The sequence below is a fragment of the Thermobia domestica genome, chromosome 16, assembly GCF_964235325.1.
Source record: "Thermobia domestica chromosome 16, izTheDome1.hap1.1, whole genome shotgun sequence".
NCBI classification, from domain to species: Eukaryota; Metazoa; Arthropoda; class Insecta; order Zygentoma; family Lepismatidae; genus Thermobia; species Thermobia domestica.
The window spans coordinates 1,667,073-1,689,857 of record NC_137469.1 but is presented as its reverse complement, the minus strand read 5'-3'; the positions used below and the strand labels follow the sequence as shown (position 1 = coordinate 1,689,857).

Here is a 22,785-nt window from a genome sequence, read left to right as displayed (position 1 = left end):
AAATCCCTATTTTTACCTCTTTTCCCCTCTGGTTCTTCCCCTGTTTTGGCACTGACATCGGAACAAAAAATCTGGTAAATACTACTCGGTGAACTGAATGTTTGTGCAAAATTTCAATCTTCTACGTAGAAAAATAAGCCCGCCAAAAAATATTGAACATAGGCTTAGAAAATGAGAAAATAAATTTTTGACTTATGACGTCATCACCTCCTATGTCTGGACGCAGGACGGTCTGAAACCATACGTAATGTCTTCTACAAGGCCTCTGGACTTGGAAAACAAAAAAACCCGGACGAAAAAGCTCAAATAGAAGAGAAATAACGCAATGTACCATGAAAAGTGCATATGGTACAAATTGTACCATAGGATCCCCAAAGGGTTAAGCATAATATTCTGACAAAATTTACCATTCAATATTGGATTCCACAATAACCACTCAAATATTGTATTTTAATTGTTACCTCCTTACCTTTTATTTCTTGTTATTTATTTTCTGTCCCATTACATTATAACAAAATATATATCTATGGTTCGTAAATAGTAACATTGACCGACTCTAAATTACCTTGTTAAACCTTTTATTATCTTTTTAAGCTTCGTAAAAAGTTAGCTCACATACAACATAACAGCGAGTTCATGACATTACATTACATTATACTTGTTTGTTCGTTTCTATGGCAACCTTCAGTTCGTCGTTCTTACTTACGTATCAACATTCCATTATCTATTAAAATATATATATTAATTTTACTAGATTTTTTTCTTCCTCTATAAAATAAACTGGATTATACATATTTATCCAACTATTGCTCGAAGAGAATACAAGTATACAATAAAGAATACAACATACCGTTGTATATGGCGCTCAACAGACTTTTCTTTTATTAGTTTACCAATTACAAGAAAAAGAACTCTGGACCGTTAACTTTTACACATTTTATACGACCCTTGTATATACAAATTATATTTCGTATCATAATTATTATCCATTATATTTATTTTATATTAATAATAATATTATATTTATTTTCAATTTCGTAATTAATTACATTCTTACATTTTATATCGTCGATAGGGCACGTCAGAAGTCGAGTTTGTAAATTATTTTAGGTCCGTTTTTAAGCCATAAAGATGTTCATTAACAAATCAAAATTGTTCGAGCAAATCAAAAAGAAAGTTGACACAGATATATTTTATAAATTATTCCAGTTATACTTTGATTTGATACCTAAAACATTATACCATTTATTCTTTTGACTCTCAATTTGTTGTCATTACGGTGAAGTACGGACCATCTTTATGTAATGCTTTAAACAAGAAACAATCATAACACAAATATATACAAAAGAAATACAAAACGAAGACGAAACATTGATAATATCGAAAACAAGACATTACATCAGCACGTACATTAACATAAATTAAAATATAACATTATGCGTTATATATATGTATCTCCACAACTCTTAGTTTTCTCCTTTTGTAACAAAATGAGATCTGTTATATATCATTTACATTAACTTTATAGAATTCAAATAAGGTACGAATGACAAACAAAATCATAACGATATTTAAAGCAAAATCAATTGAATACGGTCTTATCGGACATCGGAACTCCAGCCTAAGTTACATTACCAAATTGCATTGAAAATCATAAATCGGAATACGGTTTTCCGCTTTCATTACTTTTACAGTTCTTAGTTTCTTATATTTATTACCGTAATTCCTGCCATCTACGCAGCGTTTCTGAAAAGCCATATTATTTCTGTTGTGATTAGATTGCGTAGTATTACCGGTAAAATTAGGTTCAGTTCGCTTTCGTTTCACTGGTGTTGAAATATCGCGTCTCCTAATGGATTTGTACTTGTTCTTTACATGCCATCGACGGTATTCTGTCTTGCCATGGTTTCTGTTTCTTCTGTAATGAGGTTCAGTTACATTATCGGTGCATATGGATTTAACATCACCTTTTACATTCGGATTAAATTTAATCTCACAGGGATGTTTCGAATTTGGTTTCGATTAATGTTAGTTTCAGTCAGGTTAGTACTGTATTGCACCATTGATGGATTTTCAAAACTTTGCAATATCATGCTTAGATTATTAAAGTCAATGCACTGCACCAGATTCTGTGAAAACATCATCGGATTGTTTACTAACATCATTTTGGTTTTTTTCGTTGAATGAACAATTCAACAAATTCAATTCAATCGGCCAATCACTACAAACACTAGTAGAAACACACGTTTTCTTTCTGCATTTCACGAATACTGGAATCAACTTTCTTCCTGCTACATGAACCACAGGATTAATATCATGTTGAAAATACTGGGAATACAGACAGTCAATAGCGTTCCTAAGACGAAAGTGATCATAACTTTTCGCACATTGATACATACCAGAATCTTCATTACACACAGTATCAGTAAAGCAGTCAAAAACATTCGAATGAGGAGAGAAGTTAGGATAATCTTATCCAACCAATACCGCAGTATGTTTTTGCGAACATTCAGCTAATTTCATCCACACATTCAAATCAATAATGTCATATTTCTTCGTCGATGTAAATTCAGGATCTGTAGAATGATCAGGTTCATTTATCGCATTCCTGGTGACTGATAATAGAGTTTCTTCAATAATTGGCAAACCTTCTTGTAACTCCGTTTTCGCACTAAATTGTTGATTTTGTAGTTGCATTTGTTGTTGCATTTGTTCCCACCGTTCATCATCTCGTTGTTGCATTTGTTCCAATCGTTGGTTCAGGTGACTATTTTGTTCATCACCTCGTTGTTGCATCTGGTCCAATCGATGGTTCAATTGATTCCACCGTTCATCATCTCGTTGTTGCATTTGTTCCAATCGTTGGTTCATGTGATTATTTTGTTATTACATTTGTTTCAACTGTTGAAGAATTACTTCCAAGGTAACATTCGGTTGGGTTGTTTCTTGCGGCATTCTATTAATCACATTTTCAGAAGTATTCGTTCCATCTTCCTTATTTGTATTCGCAATAGAGTCATTTCTCCTACACTCATCTTTACGCTCCTGTATATTTTAGTTCCACTACGAAGCAAACTGAAATTTACGTCTCGGTCAATGATGATAAAGATTTACTATTCTTCTAATCTAAATCACAGTTTCCCGACGTTTTGGCACCATTTAATATAACAAAATATATATCTATGGTTCGTAAATAGCAAAATTGACCGACTGTAAATTACCTTGTTAAACCTTTTATTATCTTTTGAACAGGGGCGTCATTTAGAGGGGGCAGGGAGGGGCATTTGCCCCCCCTGAGTTTGAGATGTATATAGATTTTATCAATAGAACAGCAGTAAATCAGTGAGGAAAGCGAAATTTTACTAATATCAAGGGGTCTTGCCCCCCCCCAAGCAAAAATCTGAAATGACGCTCCTGCTTTTGAAGCTTCGTAGAAAGTTAACTCACATACAACCTAACAGCGAGTCCATGACATTACATCACATTATAACTTGTTTGTTTGTTTCTATGACAACCTTCAGTTCGTCGTTCTTAGTTACGTATCTACATTCAATTATTTATATTAAAGATATATATAATAATCTTATATTATTTGTTTCCTTTTCTTCTTCTATAAAATAAACTGAATTGTACATATTTATAAACCAACTATTGCTCGAAGAGAATACAAGTATACAATAAAAAAAAAATACAACATACCTTTGTTAACATTACAAAGTGTACTAATACCGCCTCGTGGCGGAAGTTACCAGTAACTATGGACTCTATTTAATAAGAGGATTGCTTAATAAATTACTTCATTTCTATAAAAATAAGGTTTTTGTCGCCATTTTTAATGGAAAATCAAGGTCTTGCTCTATACACACATATATATACACACCGTACTAAGTATGATATGTGTTATATTGTACAATGAAGCGTGAACCACAAAGTATTTTATTTTGTCAATAATTCGTACACGTATCGCTTACATCTGCTTATGGTAGCAACAGCACGCAGGTACTTACATTAAGCGACGACAGAGCTTATCATCACGCAAAAGTCACCTTTTAACAAATGATGTTTCCTAATTAATTATACCTTGTATATCAAATACAAAGTATCTGTATAGTTCCATTAAACACTCTTTCAACTGAGAATCTCGATCTTTTGATCAGTAGATAAATATGCGAAACAGAATATCAGTCTCTTATTCTGTAATGTATATACATGTATAAGAAAGTGAAAGAGACATTATAAGCAGTGGTATCATTAAAGGGAGAAGTGGGAAAAATTGTTCTCTCCAATAGTATGATATAGTAAGAAACTAATTAAAAATGTGAACTGCTTATTTTCGTTGAAGTATCTTACCCAGCACCACCACCATCACGCAAAACCTGAAATGGCGCCACTATTTATCGTCATCGTGAAGTTCTCCAAACTATATGAAAGCACAACACATATGAACACGAATAATGAAAAATACAGCGCAATCCGATTTTTAAAAAATCACACATCTTAAAAAAAAAAAAAAAAAAAAAAAAAAAAAAGACAGGGAGAGGAATGCTATTGAACTGTGGATTGAATCCCGAAAAGATCCCCATATAAAGACAGAACCTTAAACTTACATGCATAATATACATATATAGTTGTCAAGTCGAATAGAAAAAAAAACTAATTTCTTCTTGTAAGCCCGTCAATAAAATCCAGTTATGAGATGAAAGCAGCCCACCTAACTTTTCAGTGGCATCTATACTTAAATTTAGTATAAAATCAACCGTTGTCAATCCACTACTGTATTGAGGTTTCCCCAACTGTTCTCCATAAGAAAATTTTAAGGACGGATGGTCTCTTATTATATATTTAAGTATTATTCTTGTTGATGGACCAATCATAACTTCTTGCAGAACTCCCTCGTGCTATACGGTTCGGTTTCCGGTGGGAACTGAAAACCACGGAATGTGGTTTGGATCCCACGTTAAGTCGTATGGCCACATCTTACAACCTTGATTCTGCAAAGGACGCTTGGCCATAATCCAACCAATAACTTCTTGCAATATATCCACTTCAATGTCCTTTCATAATATTATCCGTCACTCTTGCAATCCTTCCGGACTATGTGGTTCCTTTGAGGATGACTTCTAAGCATCTACATATTAAAATGCCACGTTTAGATGTTTGTGGGCAATTTTGTTAATATGGCCAATTCCTATTTACAATGAGATCTCGGAAAGCACAAGCTCTAGAAACATTCTGTTTTCAGTGTTCTATTTCAAACTTTGTGTAGACCTGCCAGTTCTCATTCATTAAAAAAAAAAAGTGCCTTTGTTGTTCTAATCAACATTTTATGGATCGTTTTGAGCCCATAAGATTAACATTGTCAGCAAGGTAGAGCTTAGGTTCATATCCTTGTGTTAGGCAACCAGTACAGGAGCTACGTAGAGCAGGTTGACGGATATTGCAGGCACTTTGCTTGAATCTGAATGGCAAAACTTGTTGCATCCTGCAAGTTCAAAGACCTCAAGAGCTACAATGAGGCGTACCCAGACGGATATGGATTTATAAGGGGGAATATCCATTTGACATCATCTGTCAGTTTTCCAAGTTTACCACAAACTGAACCCAACATCTATACATTAAAAGCTACGTTGATATGTTTGTCTGTTGCAATTCACTCACTTTCTGAGTCATCCTGTCCTTCAGTTATGTGTGGAAACAGACATGCACAGAAATAGCGAGGAAATGGGAAGACGAATGATGGTCATATCAGAATGATGCACTGAGTAGACAGCGCAGATTCCGCTGCAAGTACAATGAATATGGAACTGATTCTTTCTATATTCATTCCAGCCCTCATAATACGAGGAGAATTCCAAAAGTAAAGGTACATTTGAGAAAAGCTGTACTTATTCTAATGATAGAAAACTGAAACATACCTGATTTTTCTACGTGACCTTCCTGGACTTCAATACACTTTTCCGAACTTTTTACAAGTTTCTTTATTATTATTATTATTATTCCGTCAGAAAAAAAAAGTTCTTCGGTTGCATCTGTAATCAATGACTAGCTGATGGTTGACGTTTAAATTTCTTAACTTCCGGTGATGATGGGTGTTTCCAAACCAGCTCGCAGTCTTATTTTCCGGTTCGGGATGATGTACCCAAGTTCCTCAGTCGTTGAGGTCGATGGCCTGCCGGATTTTCCATCGTCACATAAAGTTCTTCCCTGTTTGAAACGCTCTATCCATAAGTAGATGTTTCTTCGCGATAAACAACTGTCACCATACTGTGCTTGCATTCGACGAATAATGTCCGCAGGTTTCACACCTTCTGCAAACAAAAAGCGAATCACTGCTCTCATTTCCTCCTTGGTATAGATCGCTAATGGAGCAGAAATGTTTAACTGTCTGCTGCACTCCAACGACGAATGCAGGAATACGTGCGACACGTTGTCTCGAAGTGTTGCCAACTACACTCATTCAGCGCTAGCTACTAGCAGTGTTGCAATCTCTGGAAAGAGAAATTGCAAATGTGCCTTTACTTTTTTGAATTTCCCTCGTACATCAATTATTTCTGACTTGATGTTCTCGCAGTACATGGATGTCTTCTGCCCCAACAACACGTAGATATTAACTTCTCTCAAATTTGTTTTTCAGGATCCTTCACTGACTGTCACTTTCGTAGTGTCAGGGGCGGATCCAGGGGGGCGATCGCCACCCAAGAAGAGGAAGCTTTCTTATTTTATATATATAAATAAAATCCATCCCAAAGTTTGATTGGTTAAAAGTAGCAGTATGACAGCCCCCCCCCCCGCGCCAGAAGTCGGTCCTGGATCCGTCCGAAGGTTTTACATAGTGCAATTCTATCTAGAAACTGATATAGAATATATGCTGTGCCAACGTGTAATATCTAATGAATATTACTAGAAAGTTTCAAACTTGGTAGGTCGTGAAATTTTACAAAGTAATCACCTGAGTTTCTGCTGAGCCACGACATACAACTCTTCAAACAATAATGTGCGAATTGTATTCAGTTGAAATCCGGGATTTAGAGCTTCTGAAAAAAAAAAAAAAAGCAAGAATATAAACTCATTTTACTTTGCAGTGTGAACATGACAACGCCTTACATACATAGAGTTGGTGCTGGAAAAAAGAGCTAAACAGAAACATTGAATCAAATGAATCGAGTCACCGACGGACATTTATAGACTTACATTTAATGCCAATTCCTTTTGAAAGTACAGACCATAATTACGAGTGGTAGTCTGCAATTTACATAGTATATTTTGCAGTACCAACATAAAAAGCAACAAGGAAATAAAGCAATGTAAACAAGGCGCATGTAAAAAAGGGCCATTTAAAAACCATAGAAGAAATGTATAGGCTACTTTTCGACGCAGTTACCACGAACCTCCAGACATTTTGATAGCGTGGCACAAGCTTCCGCATACACTCTATGCATGGGCGGAGTTAGGAATTTCCTCCCGGGGGGGGGCACGGTATTTACAAATGAGAAATGAAGGATCTTATAGGTGGCATTTTTATTTTTATTAAAAAGTTGGGGGGGGCAATGCTCCCCATAGCTCCGCCTGTGCCTCTGTGTAAAAATCTGCTGCCTGAGAGTACAGCCACTCCAGAACTGAATTTTTGCGCTTCACTGTTTGCAAAACAGAAGTTTGTCAATCATAATTCAACTCATTGCTTTTGCAAACACTTTTGAAAATTCAGTGCCAAGGTTCAGTTAGTATGAACCGGGGACTGGATTTCTCATTAACGCGTTCCACTAGATCGTCTGTTGGAACACTAAGCTTTCGCCCACGCTAATTATCATAAAGATTTGAATGCCCTTCCTGAAACTCTCTGCACCATTGCTTCGCCTTCCCTTCTCTCATTACTGTCGGTCCCTAAATGGCACACAATTCCCGAAGGATGACAACTGCAATCTGTCCTTTAGTGCTCAGAAATCTATGGCAGATCTCACTTCATATTTGGCGGGATTTTGCATTACCTTACCTTATTGCTACTCGCACATACACAATCCCATTCCGACGATTCTATCGCCGTTGCAAGCACACAATACTGTGTTGTATAATCAAAAAGAACTAATTATTTCATTTAGTTGGAATATTAAAATAGCCGTTCTCTTTATAATTTGATAAAATATTATACAAATAAGAGAACTTCTTCGAAAAGAAGAGCTGGCTATGTGTTGTATAATCAAAAAGAACTAATTATTTCATTTAGTTGGAATATTAAAATTTTTACCATGTATGTGAATCCGAACTTTTTCTTGAGTGTGTACTCAGGTAGAAAAATAAGTTTATTTTAAAAAGTGAACGGAAAATCCAAGGACACAAACACTCTACAAAATAACACTGACGTAGTTAAGCTCTTGGATTTTATCAAGACAAACATGTTATTCACAAAAAGTAGAATCATATAAATAGTCTGGAAAATATACATTTTGTATCACTCAATCTCATTCTCTTCAATCGTCGTCTTGGAAAACTACGACTCAAGTGGACACATACATGGACGTTTCTCTCTTAATAGTTTCACTGAACTTTAATATTCAGAGACATGAGAGAACTTAAGAAACCGCTATTTAGTTGAGAGAAAGTTTTTCTTTTACCTTTGCTTTATTGATATGTCTTTTTAAGAATTGTATCTCAATTGGTGGTCTCCTAAGGCTTACCTTAATATGTATTTAAATTGCTTTGAAACTTTGAAGTAACTATTAATCATGCAGACCAATTTAAAGAGCACTTTACAATTTGTCTTGTTAAGCATATTTCCTTTACTATCAGAAGTCTGCATCTTGTCACATTAAATTACTTGTAATAAATAATGAGCAATGAATATCATCTTTCTTTCCAAATCTCTAATAAGGTAAAGGGATACCAACACTATTACTACCGCAAGATATGCTTTCACTTAAAAGGTATTACATATATAAAATTACAATTTAACTTTTCTTCAAAAAGCATATCACAATACTAATGCCCAACTTATCATCGTATCCTACTCCGCGTAGAAAATTATCGGCCCTTTCTTGACATACTCCTTGTCAATCGAACAGATTGATTGAACAATGATTAAAACGAACAGATTTAGCTCCCTTGTGGCTATATGGTTAGCATACGTGCCTCTGGTGCGAGAGATCCGGATTCGATTCCTAGCGCGAGCGCATGTGATTCAGATCCCATGTTAAGCTGTAGGTCCACGCCTCATATACTGTCGCTGGTGAAAGGGACGCTAAACGCTACTATATAATTCGAGATCCTTGCTGGCTAAGTGGTTAGCTCGTGTGGTTCGGATTCCACGTTAATCAGTAGGTCCACGTCTCATATAGCCTCACTGCTGAAAGGGACGTTACACTCAAATTGAACTCAACTCTACTAAATAATGCAATCGAACAGAGGCTAGCCACCTGTAACATTTTTCGATCACTGGTGGGAACACTTGCAGCAATCAATCAAGGCCGGGAGTTATGGCAGAATAAACTCCAAAAATGGCAAAATAAACTCCAAAAATCGCACTTAGTTACGTCTTAGTTAAAGAAAAATCCATTTATCTCTAATAATTATGCAGATTATTAAAATTATTAGCAAAATAATTATGAATAAAATAATAGTGTCACTAATAAAAGCCGGCAATAAATATTTTGAGCGGTGAATTTTGACGTTTTATACAATAACATTTTCCAGTCTGTACTTACATTCGTACAGATAAAAAAAAAAAAAAAAAAGTCGTGACCATAAAGTTACACTTCGTGACTTTTTCATGACTTTCGTGACCGATAGACACCCTGATAATATTTAACTATAAAGCTGATTTACATATAAAAATCCACATAACTTACGTCTCTTCGCTGTAGTTTCCAAGAAGTATATCAAATCAACCATGTGGATTGGTGTAGGGGCCAGACAAACATTCAGTTCACCGTATAAGAAGTGTCTGTTTAAGCACAAAGTAAACAATATGCAACTTGCATCACATTGGAGTAGTGAACTTTGTCTAACTTAATGGCTTGTGAGACAACCTATACCTTCCGAACCTCCAGAACGTGTGACCTTCCAATCCTCTTTCGAGTCCAAAATTAAAAACATACATGTTTTATACATGTTTAAATCTGCTGAAAATACGTGTACAAAATTTGGTGACTTAGGTGATTATTTTCTACTGTATGCGAAAATGCGATGACAAACTGACAGACACACAGACAATACACGTCGTTTTATATGTTAGTAAGGATATGGACAACTGAGTGATGTATACTTTTTTTTTTTTTTTTTTTTTTTCAGAAGCCGCTGGCATGGATCTCCAACAGAAGCTCCTCGTCCAACGGCGTAGAAGAAAAGCCCCAACTGGAGAATGTGGAGGAAGGGAGAGCGGAGAAATGCTGGAAAGCCAGCTCATCTTATGCCCAGGAATATTGCTCTAAGAGTACCCTTCATGGATTGCAGTACATTGGCGAAAAAAGAAGATGTCTACTGGAAAGGTAAATTCATAAATATTGTGTGATTAGTAAATAGAAGGCATTAACACAAGGATGTTATAAAATAGAGGATCTGCCTACATGTATCTTCAACATATGAACTCAATGAAGCCAAAAAACAACCGAGCATCGTCTGATTCGGCACGTTTGATTGGCTACTCTCCTTTCCGCCATGATTGTTGGCTCGAAACATTGCGTTCTTAGTGGCGCGGAGTGGGCAGAGTAGATGTGGCGAAGCTGTGACGTATGTCTTCACGATTTTGTTGTATGGGCAGATCCTCTATTTCATAATATCCTTGCATTAACATGAACGAAGATCAGTAGAGGGAAACTTCTCGGGTTCTCCGATTCCTCCCACGTTGTCGTTCACTAATTCTCTCATAACTATTTACCAGCGGCGGCTGGTACTATATGTTGCATGGTTGTGCAACCGGATATTTTTTAATACTAAAACTATTTTTAAGTATTAAAGTAGTGTATCAGTAAAAAATAAACCTCTGCTCTTGAGCGCAAAACAGTATTGATGCATTTGTGAAAAAAGTCAATTAAAAAAACAGAAAGAAAGAGAGAGATTTACATTTCCGGTGGCAGCGAACGTTGCCACTGGAAGCAGTAACATTGAGCATATGGCAGCGAGCTCCTATCTCTTAACATGGGGAAGTGGATTTATTCTTGCATCGCTCCTATCTTCCCGTATTGGTCTCATGCGGTTGCCTTTTTTCCGCAACTGGTCAGCTTCTGTAATAGTTACGAATTCCTCCGCTTAGCAGCGCTTGACTCAATTGATAGGGTGAGCGAGATACAGACGCCTGGAAGAAAGAAGTTATTCACAAAACATAAACTCGCAAAGAACAAATATAAGTCTGGTGGTAGCAGGGACGGATCCAGGCTGAAAGTTTGGGGGGCGGTCGTTCGAAGTCAATAGATTTTATTTAACATTTATAATACAAAGGTGAAAATTCTTGGGATAAGATTTATTTTTTAAAAAAAATCCTATTCTGGGACCACTCTTCATGCACACTAAGCCCTGTGGTGAATTCAACACATTCTTATACAAATCCTTGCAGTATACTTCCAATAAGAACATTGAACGATTTAAAATATTTGCCTTAACTGTAGAATGATCTTAAATCCTTTGCTGTTTTGTGTTCTAATTGTAGATTAATGTGGCTCATGGCATTCAGCGTCGCAGTATATCTAGCAGCTATTATGATCAAGCGAGTGTGGGACAAATGGGAGCAGTGCCCAGTGATTGTGTCATTGGATTCAGACTCGACTCCAGTGTGGGACATACCTTTTCCAAGTGTCACTATCTGCAACACCAACAGGGTCCTCAAATCAGCTCTTAACCTCATCGACGGAAACAGGTAACCAGAGCAACTTACCACTTTTCTCACAAAATACTGCACATAATATCAAAAAAAATATTTAAAATATGGCGTTCAAGCTCTTCGCCCGTTTCACAAAGAAGTACTAGTTTAAAATTCCACGATTATGCCCTTTACGCTAAAGGAGGAAAAAAGCAGTTGTCGAAGGACTGTTCTCCAAGCAGGCACGCAAAAGCAATATTAGAGGTTTTCGAAACATATGTATTCAGCAGAATAAAGGAAATAGGTAAATACAGTGTTGCCGATTTTGGAGAAGTCACAGTTTCCCCAGGGGATTGTGCTAAATCTAGGGGATTCGGCTTAGAGGATAGCGACAAAATATAACTTTCCCGATTAGCGACTTTTGGGGTGATTTTTGAACGATAATTTGACGACTTAAAGAAGTTAGTGATCTTTGTGCTGCGAGTAATTTATAATTTCGCAATGAAACATTATTACCTCGAATCAATTTAGATATGTTCGTTTTCGTTTTATTTGAAGCCGCGCAAGGGTTGACGAGCTGGGAATGTACACAGCGTATATCCAAATTTTCGCTTTTAATGCTGCTACCTGTAGCCCTCTAACACAGACCAACTCCAACCAATAATGTTCTTTAGTTTGCAGTCTCCGGTTAGAGATATCGATAACAAGCTGATTATTTCTAGAAGCGCGAGTAAAATTAAGTGAGGGTAAGATTTTTTTGTAGACTTCCACTTTTGTTTTTATATATTTTTTAAATATCGGTGAAGTGAAATTGATCATAAACTTTAAAAAATATATAGTCTACCATTGATAAAAGCGAAATTAATATTACACATATGATTTTTAATAAACAAAAACCAGCTAATACTTCTTATGAAAAATTAAACTAGAAAAGTAACGGTTTCGGAAGTATAGCACTTCCTTCCTCAGACTACACTCTCCAGACCACACACTACAACTCTTTTTTTTTTTTTCAATTAATTTTACGTATACGTTTTTGTAGCGTAGATAGAATTGTGAATTGAATTGATCAGTGATCTAATCAGGAGCGTCATTTCAGATTTTGCTTGGGGAGGGCAAGACCCCTTGATGTAAGTAAAATTTCGCGTTTTTCACTGATTTACTACTATTCTATTGATAAAATCTATATACATCTCAAACTCAGGGGGGCAAATGCCCCTCCCTGCCCCCCGCAAATGACGCCCCTGGATCTAATATATTCAACTTGCTCCTAATAACTATGTCTCTCGGTAGAAAGTGTTGAATTTTACCTGCAACTACTGGCAAAATCTGATTTGTCCATAGTTGAGCAGCAACATATATATTTTTTTGTATTTTTGAGAAACGTAATGGGACAGTTAACTTCGTGATCTGGGGACCACTAGTTTATATACACACGTAGCTTCAGACACCTAATTCAATCCTCAACGGGATAAGTCTGTCCTTTCTAACTAATTCTACTTCTCTTCCTTGTGCATATTTTTTCACAAAACACTACAATGAAAGATAATTGCAAGAGCTATCAGATATCAAACGCATGATAATCACAGGAAAAAAGTTACACGCCTTTCCCAAGACTTGTCGTGTAAAACATGAGTAACACCGTTTAGCCCAGATTGGTTTTGATAAATATCATTAATTAGATAAATAAATAAATAAATTTGTTTTATAGCATAATGAAAAAAGGAAAAACAAAACACTCAATTCAGTAATAATTTTATGACAAAAAGAGTGAACCTAAAACAAATCATTTGTCGCACGTGACGTACGCAAGTATATTTTGTCATGTCAAAGGTGAGGTTAAGAGTAAATTAAACCTTCATTTTTGTGCAATCGCGTGGCATTGAGGGCCTAAAAGTTAAATGGAAACACCACTTAATAACAGTTCAGGGCTGGCGATCTATCTCACTGCCTCAGGAACCGCCTCAAAGCAGTCTCTCTTCTACCTTCCTTAACTTTCAATTCTCACTGAACAAGGTAAGCAAAAGTACATAATTTAAATTATTATAGCATAAAATGTGCTAGTAAAGAAGTTACACTAAAACAACTTACGTATCGCATGGATGTAAAAAAGCTTTATCTTGGCTACGTGCATTATGTATTTCCAGTGTACAAATATAGCAACCCTAGACGTAAAGGAATCCAACCGTGTCACATGGTACCCGCAACTAACCAAAGAAATCAACCAAACCGATCCCCAAATATTGATTGCCACAATAAATCCCTCGATACTCCAAAAGCACACAAAAAAAGCCGTAACTCAACTTGTATAATAGGAGTGGTTCATTTTTTCTTTATATATAGCTACTTTCCACTTCAGAAACCCCTGGCTACTTAGTTACCCCTTTACTAACCCTACTGAAGTGAGGATAGAGCGAGATTATAATAGAAAGGCTTCCCTCTTACAATGTGGTCAATACGGATGCCACTCCTGGTACAAAGTATTCTAGCAGCTGGAACAGTCACAATATTAAATGTCCATGCTTAGAGAGAATTCATCAAATTATCTAGGGTCACGTTTCGTAACGGTTGACGTCAACTCAACAAAAATTCACGTTTTAGTTTGCGAGAACACAACCCAACATATTTTAAACTTTTTTCTGTATAAGTTGCGATAATTTCGACAGCCTAAGTCTAACAAACAAGTCCGATTATTCTTCTCACGAGGTCACATTTTCTTTTTTAAATCTACAGAGTACCTCAAAAAAATGAACTTACTTCGGTACTGATTTAGTTTTGGTGCAGTACATTTTGGAAGAGCTACAGGTAAAATTCAATACTTTGCGAGAAAAGACACACTTATTTATAAGAAAATAATTTTAAGAGACGACAGAATTAAACACAAAATAACACAGCTATACTTTAGATTTACAAATCTAGGGTTACTAGTGTAAAATCGTTACAAGTGCTTTACGATGATATAATAAATGAGCACATATAAAAGCTGATTGTATTACATGCTATCTTCTACCCGCGGTGTATTTCTGCACAGTGTACAGAACCTGTATTTTATATTTACAAGCGAAGCGTTACTAGTATGAAACCATGATAAGTATTATCGAAATTCGTACCATTGCCAAAACTAACTTGTTCTCGCTACCTTCGCATACGCATACACCCATCATCACTGACGCGCTTGCTCCGTCCGGACGCGCCACCAGCTTCGCCTGCCAGGATTCTGCCAGATGGCATTCGTCACTTCAATGCCCCCTAGCACAAGTTGGTTTCTTTTTGCATTGCAGTCATTATGCCATACATCCAAAAGCCGTACTTATACGCAAATCGTAAAATTCCAATTATTCTACAATTACTTCTGGCTCCCGTGAATATTGCCTATCCCAAGCTAAATATTTTAATGTCGGCCCCACAAACCCTTTAGAGGTCAATAAGGAAGGAAATTAGTGAACATATTATAATTTTTAAACAATCATTTCTAGTGATGTGCCAAAAGTAATCCAGAACGCTTACAGCATTGATATTGATCTTGACACCTGGCGTTCGGGAAAAGTTGTTATATTAAAGCAAAATGTTGTGCTGAGTACAAGATCAAAGTGGAATTTGAGCGCACACAAGAACATTACAACGATGGATATTATCAGCTTCTTAGAGGTTGATTAAAAAATTACAATCACAATAAAAATAAAATCTTATACAGTACGTAATCTTATGTATTTTATACTTTTCAGGAGCATCTATTTAAGGTGAACCAAGCAAGCAAAGAGTCTAAAAGTTGAACACCAAACTACAAGCCGGAAATTGTAGAATGGTATTTGAGCAGTGGCGGATCTAGAAAGTAATAACTTAGGGAGGGGCAGCCGAATTCAGACTATAATAGGTATATCATGAGTTTACTATAAACTTTCAAAAATATGAAAATAATAACTTCAATTATTTTTGCGACTGAAAAACTGGGGGCCCAGGCTACCCGGTCCCGAGCTAGATCCGCCACTGATTTTGAATTTGGTTTCTTTAAACAAATCATACGGCTTGCGTTTCGCTACCCTTCGCAAATCTTACGGAGACTTGTAAGGAACAAGGCCCCTAGAGTAGAGAAAAAAAGACTCTAAGATATTCCCATAAAAATAACATTTAATCACACTTCACACATAACACAAGCTACTGAAATATACACAATCCATTACATATACAAAGACAGATATCAGAGCTCCAGCGTCAATGTGTGTATATAAATCATAGCACCAATGATGGTAGGGCGTCCAAATCACGAATCGTCGAGTAAAGGAAACAGGCGCTGCATCTCGAACAGATTCTAAACTACGTAGGATCCCCAAGAGCAAACACATCTGAAAGAAAGAAAAAAAGTCATCAGAGAATTAATATAATGGACAGAAATATATCACAATTAGACTACAGCTCAACAGACAACGCCCCACAGCATTTTTTTCTGTATCAGCTACTTAGTAATCACTTAAGGAAAGAAAGAAATGTTAAAAATCATAAAAGCAAGTGAAAACCTAGCAAATAAGTTACAAACTTCATACATGAATGGTAGAGACCTGCACGGGCCGGGCTCAGCCCGAGGCCCTAAGCCCAGCCCGGCCCGCGGGCCGACACTGAATTCTCTTCAGGGCTGGGACCGATTAATTGCAATTCTTTAATAATTATTGATTTTCGTTAAACGATAATTAGAATAAAGGCAAACGTGGGAGAAGTGTGCCCGTGAAAAATGTTACAAAATGAAACCTTAAAAACTTATCTGGCCGAGCCTGGGCCGAAAATCTCAAAAAAACTTCAAATCAAATTCAAAAAAGAAAATCTCAGAAAAATTCGGCCCGTAGAGGCCTCTAATGAATGGTTACTGTTCTTTTACTGTTTCATATAATAAAATAGATATGACAGAAAAAAAAAACAATTAAACAGCTTCAACACATTGGGGGATATGGGGAATCTCTCTTCACAAACTTTTTTTAAATTCATTTTTGAATAGTCCATTGGCACAACCTGTAGCACTTATTTTCACGCAGGGACAAAACCCACGTATCAACCGCACATATGTGTAATATACCAGTATATGGAGTCTATGCATGGAAGTTACTAATGCCTCTATATTCTAAAAGTGACTTTGCGGTTCACTGCATGTAAAGGTCTGGATCCCTGAAGAAGAAGAAAAAAAACGGCCCTCCAAGAAAAACTTCCCAGGCAAACCATACCTATATCAGCATATACGAAGCCATGCCCTTAATATAATCAAGACCGTTCCCGCACATTTTCCGCATCTGACCTCTTCGAAGCTATGGGTCTTCGGTATACGGTAGACTAGGATTCCCGATGAAAACCCACGACATTCAATCCAAAATTAAGCTCCAAGTCCACGTCTTATATAGCGTTGGTGCTGAAAGTGTTACCAAATCCCAAATCAAAAAATCATTTTCCAAATTCCCTGCATTGGCTTTACGTTTTAACTTTAAGTGTACCTGACAACTTAGTTTCAGACATTTCATAAGCAAAGACGTATGGATGAATTCGTCCCGAAAAAAAAAAAAATGCTAAGAAAGACCAGCACTCTGAAAAATATTAATAGGCAGAGTCGTTATGATGCTATGGAAATCGTCTTATTTAACTATCTTCAACATACTTCAATACATCTTTCCACTGATTTGTTTCATTGCGCTACAAAATACTTCAGGGTTAACCGACCATTGAGAACACTTTCTTGCCCTCTCTCGTGATTATTCTAACTAGTCGAAATTTGGGATTGAATTCCGGAACGCCACTTTGTGCATCATATGTCGGTCCAGGAGACGGTGTCGACGTCGCTCAGCTTAAAAATGGCTTAGCGAAAAGCGAATAATGAGAGTGAATGGTGATAAAAGAATCGGTGGAATGGTCATGTTGGAGGCAACGTCAAAATCGCGAGAAAACCCACGGACACCATGTTGTCCACCACAAACTCATAGCCTGGGATCGGACCGAACACCCCTCGCACTATTGATCCGCGTGATGAAGAGTAAGAAACACAATATTCTGTTCCAATGAGTGAAGCAATGTAAGGGAAAACAGTCTACACGAACGAAACCTAACAAATAGCTGAGCTCTTCAAATGTTTGTTTCCATAATTTTATTGTTTTCCTTTTGCAGCTTCGAAAACATACAAAACGCAACACTTTCACGACATAATCTCTTGCAAATGTACCATCATATACCAAACACTAATCACTTATGTCCGTATGCTTAGAACACTATTTCGTGTGAGGTTGTTGAAAAGAAAAAGATGAAGTTTAAAAGGAAGAACGCATGTAATACACAACGAATTTCTGCCGATATTCCGTTTGTTCAGCAGAGGCGGATCTAGAAGCTAAAAACTTGGAGGGGGCAGTCAGAACCTAGACGTAACATAAACTTGCAAAATTATGTAAATAATCGTTTAAAGTACGTTTAACACTCAAAAAACTGGGGTCCTAGACCCGCTCGGCCCCAGGCTATAACCGCCACTGTTGTTCAGGCTTAAAAAATTCCGGACTGCAGGTAGCAAGATGATTAGAAATACGAGTTTCACTCCTAAATAATTCAAATTCAAAATAAAATTCCGTAGGCCTACGTGTGGAATTATATTATACTACGGTGCCTAGTTTTAAGAATCGGCGCCTAGGTCAGAAGGAAAATTTTAGAGCACTTAAATCTCCTTTACGATGAGCAAGTGCTAAAACAAGAATGTAAGTATGCAGCAGGATACGGATTTTTTAAAGAGCTTTCTGGTGCAGAAAGCGCCTATTTCTAGTCGTAGTATAATAGGATTGAGAGTAACCTTTGAAAATAAAAAGAGGCCATAATACGGTGGCGTAGATATTCTAAAGCTGCGCATGATTTAATGTAAATCGACATGGTACTTGAGACTTCTAATACATTTAATGTAATACAACAATAAAGTAATCCTGCTTAGGGGCGTATCTAAAATATAAGTAATGATAGAAAATTAAAAATGACCTTTTAATGCATTTTAAACTTAAAAAAACAGGTGTTATTAAACACGTCATCTTTATATACAGAAAACGCTTCATTTACTTTCTCACTTCGCCACTGAACTTATTTGCAGTTAACAGTAAGAAACTGCAATATGAAAGAATTCACTGAAGTTTTCTATATGGTTGAAAGGGACACATCCATATGTAACTACCTAGAAACCGTGAAGTCCTTAATTTAGCCAAGTCCATCCTCAAAATTGACTGGTCACAAACCATACTAAAAAGAACAGTAATCTCAGTAGGTCTACATGAAAAATACCTTAGCATCACAGCATGCAGTAATAAGCAGTAGGTCCTCATCAAAGAATGCCACCAACATTACATCCAAATAAAAACAATTAACGTAGAAAAAAAAGAAAACTACTCACCACTACATTCCTCTTCCCTCACACGTAAACAATTACTCGCTTTGGTCGCTCCATACAGACAGCAACACTCAAATACTGGCCGCCATCACAGGACTTGTCAAAACAATGAAATGAAGACTGCGTTTCCCTGATATCAAAAATTAAGGACATTGTCCCAGACGAGTGCCGTCTCATCAAGGGTAGAGTCGTCAGACCAACAGCTGTAGGTCTCTTCATCTCCTTCTTCCCATTCATCATCACCATCATAATCAGGCGGTTGGTCAAAGGGAAAACACTGCAACTTCAACTTCTGCAACCACAGAGTCATCAAGCTCTGTACAGGAGCACTTCTTGGAGCGTTCAGAAACTTCACGCCGTTCATTCGAGCCACTTCACTTGCTATATCATATTGCACTTCTGTCTGATAGTAAGGAGACGAGATAACACCGCGTTCCACTTTCAACAGTAACGAATGGTATATGATCTCGTGGTTTTCAGTCCAACCATAAGCAGCGTCGTGCGGGACAAGACGCCAGCTAGGATGCAGCAATTGAAGAGTGGCTTCAAACCTTCTCACTATTACATAGTCAAACAATTCAATTGGCTCCATGAGATATAGCACTTCACAACAATCAATGAACACTCTACCACGACAATTAAGTCAATTGCAAGAGTTACATTCCCTTATATCTTGGAGAGCTTTCACTTTCACCAGGGGGGTGAAGTGGAATTATTGCAAAGTTTCGCTATAGCGGAAACTAACCAATCAGAAGCTCTCATTTGTTTCCATTTTGCATATTCACAATATGATTGGCTGCTTAGTTTTTATCCATGTAAATGAACAATATTAATGCAGTAATTTTTCAGGTAACCTATAACATTAAATACTCTTGTGTGAAATAAATATAATTTAACGTGAGAAACGATAATAGTTTCTGTTTAAGTAAGGAGATGCTGAAGCCATGAGATAAAAATTCCCGGAGGTTATTTAGTAATCCGAAATGGAAAATAAAAATACTATAAACTTTATGAATATAATTTAGGATTTCCTATTGCTCATGAAGGACATGGATGGGACTTTCGTTGCAACCTTTTAAATACAGTAGGCCGATTATATAAAGATGTATAATGTCCTTATAACATTCTTTTTGAAACTAATTTACAGAAATGATTTTAGTTTCCTAAGAAGTAATCTGATAAGCTAGTTGCAAAGGTTTTTTTTTTTTTTTTTTTTAATGTTGATAACATACGGGGTCTGTAATTATAGCGCGGGGAACTAGTTTTGTGTTTCCTTTCAAATAAACTAGAATTGTAAAGTTTTGCCTTCACTATTTTCTTCAAGTCTATTTGAATGTGTGCTAGTTTTTTTAAAAAAATAATTTGCATGGTATATACATTCAATATCAGTTATATTAAATTTGAATACAGTAAAACTCCTGGTTATCTGCGGAATTAGCTCGATCAATAACCGAAGAAAACTCCTTGGAAATCAACAAAAAATATTTTAACGACGTATTATTTTGAGACTGTTGTTAGTTAATGAATGAAGTGGACCTTCCAAAGTAAATTTCTACAATAGCAATAAATCAATTCTCGATTATTGAATACAAGGAAAATTCAACATGACGTTGTTCAATATTTCCGATGTGGATTAGCATACATATCTGGACCAAACGCTGTTGGAATTGGACTGATTTTACACAACTCACCCCTAGCGATTTCGTACCCAGAATCTTTTGTTGGGAGAGTTTAATACTAGAAGCTACTGCGTCTGTGTAGTATTAAACGGCATTAGTTTGTATTCTGGACTCCAAAAGACTATAAGTAATTGTAAAATACTTTCACTTAGGCCTATATTCTTTTTCTTAAAAAATGCTAGAACTAGATAGTTTTTATAAAAGAAAGAGTACGGATGAAGTGTAAGATCAAATATTCAAGCTACATCAATCATTTCCCTGTGAAACAAGTATAGTTTTATTAAGGACTTTGTATGTTGAGTTACGAAGTTTTTTTTTTTTTGAGGGGTACAGACCTGGTGGGCCCTTCCCTTAGGTGCGCCCCTGTTTTGTACTGACGAAAGTATCCTAGCTCGGGCTGAGATACTAGTGTAAAATGGACTTAAAATGCCAGTTCATTAAAAAAAATCCCATATAAATCAGTAAACTAAAAAGAAAGTTGTAGTAGCAGGTACTTAACACCGTGAAGTAACGTAGACCTAACTCTACAATCAAGGGCGTCATTGCGGGAGGGCTTGAGGAGCAATTGCCGTCCTTCAGTTTCAGAAACACACATTTTTTAATACATTGAGAGGCCCGGGGAAGGTGAATGGTAAATGACATTTTCTAAATTTCGAATAAACTGGTAAACGAAATTCAACATTCTCATGCACTGCAATTCAATGACACATACCAAACAATTTGTGTCCCTGTTTGCAGATACATTTCCAGAACTTAAACAACCTGTATTAAACGACCAGGGGCGCATCCACGTGAGTCCACCGGGTTTGCCCCGCCCCCTGAACTTACTAACTCAACCTACATTTATACATTTTTTCCATAAAACTATACTTGTTTAACAGGAAAATGCTTGACGTAGCATGAAAATTTAATTTAATACCTCATCTGTATTCTTTCTCTTTAAAAATATCTAGTTCTATCATATATATTTCTGAAAATATAGGTGGAAGTATTTTACAAAACCTAGCCAGAGATGGCGTGGATTAACGAAAAATTGACCGATAATCACCACCCACCAATATCCATAGTCATCAACTCTGACCCATGATCCACGCCCTCCTCTGCACTGACTAAAAGGTAATAAAACAATGTTGTGAATTATCACTAATTGGAGTTCAAATTTCTACACTAATTCGCTCAAGCACCACTGTATTACAATACTGGTGGATCTGACTTATAATTTAAAATGGTAACGTGTTTGTCATGGGCTATATTACGACAAATTTCAATTTAATTATCATATATAATTGTTTCCTTCTTGAATTACAGATACTTTTCAGTGAAAAATAGGGTGAAATTTGAGTCTCAAATCAAGGTAAAGTAGGCAAAAGTAAAAAAAAAAAAAAGTAAAATTGGTCTGTGTCTCGAAAGACAAGTAGAAAGTTCTATTGCTATTATTAAAATTGGATATATCAATATCTAAAAGTGCCTGAAGTTCTTTTTTCATTTAGATATAGGGCCTACTCATCTCAGGTAAGTAAATAGAAACAAATTTAAAAAGAAGAAAAATGGAGGCCTTGAAAGTAAAACGTAGACAAATTTATCAGTGTTCAGAAGATACTATCTACAATGCACTAAGCAGAGTGGGTCGGCGGGTCAAGGGGGACTACTAGTCAGAGTGGGTCACGGTGGGTGGTGGGTCGCAGTGTGTTAAGTCCTGTTGACCCACTCAAAAATATTGACTCACTGATCCACTCTATCTCTGATAGTGGTTGTAGTATTGGACGAGGCCAAAGCTTGCCCGCCCTATAAAAGTTTCTGGGTACGAACCTGTAACTGTTTCACCAAATTGATATAATAATGAACCTGCTTCCTTCCAAGGATTATCATACAATAAGTCATAAAAGTGATAGTGACAAAATCCCCGATTTCTGAAAGAGTGAAATCTATCACTG

General features: G+C 36.5%; 2 protein-coding genes across 2 annotated transcripts in view; one reads left to right on the top strand and one right to left on the bottom strand.

Moving 5' to 3' along the window:
• The first annotated feature begins 6,286 nt into the window (after nucleotides 1–6,286).
• Nucleotides 6,287–22,785, top strand: part of LOC145673328 (pickpocket protein 28-like) — a 75,054-nt gene continuing 58,555 nt past the window's right edge. Inside the window, exons 1-3 of the mRNA XM_081742927.1 lie at nucleotides 6,287–6,349; nucleotides 10,282–10,478; nucleotides 11,636–11,842. Of these exons, the coding sequence (XP_081599053.1) occupies nucleotides 6,287–6,349; nucleotides 10,282–10,478; nucleotides 11,636–11,842 (467 nt within the window). The remainder of the gene's footprint in view (nucleotides 6,350–10,281; nucleotides 10,479–11,635; nucleotides 11,843–22,785) is intronic.
• LOC145672872 (uncharacterized) lies at nucleotides 15,879–19,854 on the bottom strand. Its single transcript, XM_081742050.1, has 2 exons — nucleotides 19,176–19,854; nucleotides 15,879–16,128 (listed from the first exon to the last, which is right to left on the bottom strand). Exon 1 carries the CDS (start codon nucleotides 19,762–19,764, stop codon nucleotides 19,309–19,311), a length of 456 nt encoding a protein of 151 aa, XP_081598176.1. The 5' UTR covers nucleotides 19,765–19,854; the 3' UTR covers nucleotides 15,879–16,128; nucleotides 19,176–19,308.